Source organism: Drosophila pseudoobscura, chromosome 3 (assembly GCF_009870125.1).
Source record: "Drosophila pseudoobscura strain MV-25-SWS-2005 chromosome 3, UCI_Dpse_MV25, whole genome shotgun sequence".
NCBI lineage: Eukaryota > Metazoa > Arthropoda > Insecta > Diptera > Drosophilidae > Drosophila > Drosophila pseudoobscura.
In genome coordinates, this window is record NC_046680.1 from 4,497,281 (window position 1) to 4,503,554 (window position 6,274).

General features: G+C 45.8%; 2 protein-coding genes across 2 annotated transcripts; both read right to left on the minus strand.

Annotated features, from left to right (window-relative positions):
- Positions 1-3,138: 3,138 nt before the first annotated feature.
- Positions 3,139-4,740, minus strand: Zip42C.1 (Zinc/iron regulated transporter-related protein 42C.1). The gene is made up of 2 exons (XM_001360111.4): positions 3,647-4,740; positions 3,139-3,465 (listed from the first exon to the last, which is right to left on the minus strand). Exons 1-2 carry the CDS (start codon positions 4,725-4,727, stop codon positions 3,425-3,427), a joined length of 1,122 nt encoding a protein of 373 aa, XP_001360148.3. The 5' UTR covers positions 4,728-4,740; the 3' UTR covers positions 3,139-3,424.
- A 214-nt stretch (positions 4,741-4,954) lies between these two features.
- Positions 4,955-6,175, minus strand: Zip42C.2 (Zinc/iron regulated transporter-related protein 42C.2). Its single transcript, XM_001360112.4, has 2 exons — positions 5,249-6,175; positions 4,955-5,190 (listed from the first exon to the last, which is right to left on the minus strand). Exons 1-2 carry the CDS (start codon positions 6,150-6,152, stop codon positions 5,150-5,152), a joined length of 945 nt encoding a protein of 314 aa, XP_001360149.2. The 5' UTR covers positions 6,153-6,175; the 3' UTR covers positions 4,955-5,149.
- Between the last annotated feature and the right edge of the window lie 99 nt (positions 6,176-6,274).

The window sequence follows — 6,274 nt, forward strand, 5'->3', positions numbered from 1 at the left end:
GTAAACCATTCCCTTCTGGCGCATAAACATGATCTTTTAGGGTTTCCACCCAACCTCCTGAGATGGATTTCTATCTACCTTTGTTCCAGGGGTCAAAGAGTCCTCTAAAAAAGCACCCTCTCTTCATCAGTCAGGGAAGTACCAAACGGCAGCTTTTTGGGCCCTTTACTCTCCACAGTCTATATTAATGACTTGCATTCGGAATTAACATACTCTCGAGTAGTCATGCATGATGCTAAACTCTGTGTCCAGTATAAGTTTATAACGAGCTAGTCAAAGGAATTTGACGACCCCTATATAAAAAGAATCTCTATACCTTGCTAGTTCGTCCGATCTTGGAATACGGCTCCTGTGTACAAAGTACCGTTAAGGGACTGTTAAGAATCAGTCTAGAAAAACTTCCTACTTTTTGCTCTGTGGGGCATTCACTGGGATGCGGGTGTGAGAATGCCATGTTGCTCTGGTAGATTACTAATAGTAAACCACCCATCCTTAGTTAATCGTAGAAAAAAGCTTGGTGTGATATTTAAGCTCACCTTATCAAGGGTGACGTAGATAGCCCTGATCTGTTGAGCCGCATAAACTTCACGATTGCTAGTAGTAGTAGTAACCGTTTAGGGTCTTATGTTTGGATTATAATTCCCTTTAACATATTATATCCACCTCTTATTCGCTTCCTCTTATTAGTTGTAGTTGTCAAAACGTCCAAATAAAAAGGTTTAAGCAAAAAGGTACAAGAAAATAATCGGCCACGGGCGTTTAGTGTGATTGTTATTTCAAACATCCAATTTCAACATCCAGTACACAACTTTAACGGTGTAAAAAAAGATTTTAATCATAGAATACATAGAAGACACCACTCTTCCTAATCAGCGATATTTTCTTTTTCAATAAAGAAAAAGATGGTAAATCGGACAGCCTACATTTTTGCAACCATTGGCATATTCTTATAAATATTTTTAAATATTTTCTATTCACAGAACCCATCGTATATTATGCCCTATTATGCCTGGCATAAGGGCTATTCCTTTTGGAATATAATTGAACTTCCTTCATCCATTTTCTTTTCCTTTGTTTCTCCATAGCTCTCCGCTTTATATCTCCTTTTTTGTTTTTATCGGTATCCAATTTATCATTGACCCACAATGATAGAAACAAACACTTTTATCAAGAGTTCTAGGACTTCGTGTCTATGAGAAGCGCATGAACTAGAAACTTCAAACCATTCCATATCAAGCTTAACACATTTTACAACATTATTTAGCTGCATTCAAAAGTGCCACGATCAGCAAACATTTTAATTCCGGCCAAATTGGTTATCATGTCATCATGTCCTTGCGGATTGATGTGCTACTCCGTTTCATGTTTCAAGAAGTTATTTCTAACACTATTGAACATATGTAAATAATCGTACACGAATTGAGGGACTGGCTGATCGAGCAATCTTTCATTGTCTTTGAATTTACCATTGGCTGATCTCTAACTATAGCACGGACATTTAAGCCTATTGTTTTGTAATACTTAACTGCCTGACCAATGGCTTGGGTGCAATGGTGTGTAACAATGATCTGCTAATAAGGAATTAACGATAAATAAAAGAGAGGAGGAATGAAAAGAAATTAACAGTTTGTTAGGTGAAGTTTAGCTGAAGTTTAAGGTTTGTTCAGGGCATAAGGTATGAGGGAGTTAAAATTGTGGCATACATGCTGGGAATAATTTGACCTAATAACTTGGCCGAAAAGTACGGGTAGATCTAGATGGAACGACAAGGCCAATCTGACCCATTAGGGTTTTGGAGTCAACAATTCCGAGAAGGAGCTTGTGCACGAACATTACATTCTGCGATGGTGCAACGACGGCAGGTCAATTAGATTTAGCCAAGACCGGTAGGGTGGCAAGATTCTAACCGAGTCCCAGTTAAAGTTACGAAGGGTAAAAATTCAAAATTGCTTTTGCACGGATTCAATAGCAACCTGCTGCTCTTTATACTGCGGACTCCACCCACAAAAACAATATTCCAATATCGGACGTAACCTGTGTGTTAGAGAGAGACAGAGCGAGAGAATGAAATTGATTTCTTGATTCTGGCTTAAGCAAGAGCTATGAGCTCTGTAAGGAGGACTATTGATAGGAGTATTTTTCCTCAGCGGAAATACCATCTCTCCGGTCTACTGACCATGGCTCGGTCAACGCTGGGCACAATTCGATTTTTGGTTTGATGATCATCTCATCAAAAATGGGTGCCCAATTTCTGTGACTCTCATCCATTTTTTGTACAAGTTTCTTCAACCTTTCAATGCCTTGAGCCTCGGAGCGGCAGCGAAACTCTACTTTGTTTTACTCCATGAGCCCTGCTCTCGGTCGTTGGCATAAGTTGAGAAATTTCTTTCTCTAGATCATTTATTTTTCGCGTTGGACAGTTAATGTGTGTAATTGCTGAGCGAATTCTCAAAAAATGGCCTAAATTAAAAAAATTTAAATTAATTTAATAAGTAATTTAGTTTAATTTAATTGCCGACCTGGCAAAATCCCGTGATGGCTCGAGTAACTGCAGAGCACTGTGCTCTGCTGAGTCTATACAGCTCTGCCGACTGCTTCTTCCATCGATATAGCCATACCGATCTCGAGACCTTACAGGAGATGGTTTGCTGCCACCTCCCGAGGCAGAGTCAGGGATGACAAACATTTCCTCAATTCTAAAATATCCTCTTCCCAGGGTATGCAGACAAATTGAATGTTGCCGCAACCCTTGCGAATGATTTGGGGCTCACTGTTGCCTTCCGGTTCAGAGAGAGCGAAAAAAAGAGCCATAACCGATTTTAAGAGAGCGAGAGAGCCAAGAACTCTCAATTAGAGCGAAAATAACAAAGCCTGGGTATGAAATTTTTCCTTACCCTTTGTTCTTAAATATCCCTTTGATCAAATATACCATTATATACCGATATACCGTAAATATACCGTCGGCTCAATTTTGACCTCAAAAAATAGTTCAACTCGGGAGAAGAGGAACAAGTCGGAGCTCCAATGAGGACGGTAATGTCAGCGAATGGTATAACTATATTATGTAGTACGAGTTCTGTCATTTGACTGTCTAGTTGGCGATCAGTAGACTCGGTGAAACGTCTAATAATAGTCGAATTTAATTTCTCGTATTTATTGGCTTGACGCTGGACGTCTGCTAACATTTACATATATTCTCATATCTATAGCTTACATATGTATTCAGACCATTCAATAGTTAAGGAAATGTCTGCAACTTTAGAACCTAATTTCTTTGGTGTTAGTTTAGATACACATGCCTATAGGCCGTATGTGCAACAGCTTTCATTAGCAATCAATCAATAATCCAGCAATAAATCCATCCAGTATACAGACAGTATAAGCTATGTTGTTTTATGGCACATCCTGTCCAGTGGTGGATACTCTAGAAACACGCCAGGCTGTCGTCGCCCTCCGCTTCGTCAGCTGGAAAACAGAACGGAAGCCAGAAATCAATACTCACATTGTATCTGCACCTAGCCAGAGCATAGTCCCACTAATACGAAACACGAGCCCCCTAATACCCCCAAGACCCGCGTCAATCAATTGCCGTTGCGGAGTCCCTCGCGATAAGGGGCTCCCCAGCTGTCGCCCGCTTATCACTTACACAGTATTTGCAGTCCGAACATCAGGGCGAAACCGGCCAGAGCGGCAATGTAGGCACGCCAGCCGGCATGGTTCTCGGTGAGGATCTCGCAGAAGACCACATAGAGAAGGGTACCCGAGGCGATCCCCTGCAGTATGCCCGAGGGGACGCTGGGCTGATTCGGCTCCACATTCTGACTAATGCCAATGCCCACCCCAATCCCGATGGGCGTGACAATCGAGAAGGTTATCAGATAAATTATGGCGAGGGAGCTGCGGGTGCGGGCTACCAGCAGCTCCATACCCACGCAGAAGGCCAGCACCAGCTTGTGAGCAGCCACCGCCGCGAACATGAACCATACAGTGCTGACGGTGCTCTCTAGTCCAATGGCCATGCCCTCGAAGAGCTCGTGGAGGGAAAGCGCTAAGATAATCCCCAGTCCGCGCATAGAGGAGCCAGCGCTGTCCTTGCCGGCCACCACAGGCATGTGCGAGTGGCCAATGTGATCCTTGGGCTGCTCTTCCTGTAGGGTCTTTGGCTCCTCTGGCGTGGCATTCGTCTCGACTCCTTTGCAAACCAGAATACTGTGGCGAATGCTGTGTCCCCGCTCGAAGGCACAACTAGCCACCGACTCCTTCCGGCTGAGCTTCTTCTGGTGTCGATGCACGAAGGCGTTCATCAGCTCATCCAGGGCGTACATCAGAAAGAAGCCCGTGCAAAGCAGCATTTCCGGCAGAGCGAATGGAGTGTTGGCGAGAACTCCGCAGGATTGCAGTTTCTCCACCACCTCAATCACCTCCGGCAGCATGTGCAGGAATGTGGTGCAGATCAGAACGCCCCCGCCGAAGAAGAGCAGGCACCGCACCGCCGTTGATGAGCGGGTTTCCTCGGGGCTCTTCTTGGTCCACTCGAGGCAGCGATCCAGCATGTAGGGCAGGCTGCCGCAGATCACGGTAATCACAATGAGAACCACCATAGCCACCACCTTGGCTACCATCAACCCGTGTCGGTCAACGAGCGGCGAGGCCGTTCTGCCCATGGCGATACCAGACTCTTCCATCGACGCCAAACCGTTCATGTTTCCGTAGCGAAATGCGAGCATAGACTGAGTGAAAACCGGGGGCCAAGCCCAGCCACTTATACTCCTATTCTCCCTATCGTACTGTCATAAATCAGTAGCACTGATGGAAATCTGATTGCTGATTGATATGAAGAGTCAGACCCCCCAGACCCGCTTCAGACCAAAAATGGTAATATTTATCTTGTAGACAGGTGACTTTACCTTCTTAGCCCGCGATCCCTTTGATGTTTGCATAAAAAACAGTTGCATAAAATATGGGAATCTCGGATCTATTGGCTGTTTTGGCTTATCTTCGATATGATTGATAGATTCTCAGTTTCGTTTGTCATAAATTATTCTAAATATATAACAGATAACTAGCGGTGTGGAGTATCTTAGCTTCGATTCATCAATAAGTCTAAAATTGATCAGCCAGGAGAGGCAATCTGAAGCCCCGACAGCCGCTAAGGGCATACGAAGTGGCTCTTGCCCTTGGCTTCACCGACTGCAAGAAGGAGATTTGTCATTGATTAGAGATTGTGTTGTATACTTAACTGACTCACTTGCTATCTGGAGGCCAAACATCAGGATGAATCCCACCAACGAGGAGACGAAGACCCGCCAGCCGGCATGGTTCTTGGCCACAATCTCGAAGAAGATCACATAGATCAGCGTGCCGCAGGCGAGGCTCTGAAGGATGCCCGATGCCGTGCTCGGCTCGTTCGCACTGGATGTCTCGCTGACTGCAATCCCTATGCCCAATCCAATCGGCGTGACAATTGAGAAGACCAGCAAGTAAATGACAGCGATCAGCCACCGGGTGTGGGCCATCATGATCTCCATGCCAATGCAGAAGGCCAGCACAAGCTTGTGGACGGCAATGGCACCGCACATGAACCAGACCGTGTCCACGCTCATCTCCAGGCCAATGGCCATGCCGCCGAACAGCTCGTGTAGAGACAGAGCCACGATGATGCCCAGTCCACGCAGCCAGTTCGGCTCCTCTGGCTCCTGCTGTTCGACTACTAATTCCGCTTGAGGCTCCTGCTTCTGACCCTCCTCCAGGACTTCTACAACCACCTTCACAGCCGGCCCCTTTCTCAGCTGCCTCCGCCGCACCACAAAGTGCATGGTCTCCTCGATGAAGTACATCAAGTAGAAGCCCGTACAGAGGAGCACCTCCGGCAGCCCGAATGGTGTGGGCACCAGCATCCTGCACTGCTGCAGAGCATTTACCAACTCAACGACCTCCGGCAGCATGTGTATGAAGGTAGTGGCTATAAGAACACCACCGCCAAAGTTGAGCAGGCAGAGCACAACCATAAATTCGCGGGCATTTCCCTTGGCACGCTTCGTCCACTTGTAGAAGCGATCCAGGAGATAGGGCAGGAAGCAGAAGATTAGGGTAACCACCAGGAGAACCACAATGGCCACAATCTTGGCCACCATCAGCTGCTGGTCGGCCATATCGAGCGAGGTGAACTGAACTAACTAGCGAAGTGACCATTCAGGCACTTTTTATAGTCGGGGGTTGGCCTACTTGATATCTAGATAGAGATATCAGCAAATTGCCAAATACTCGAATTAAG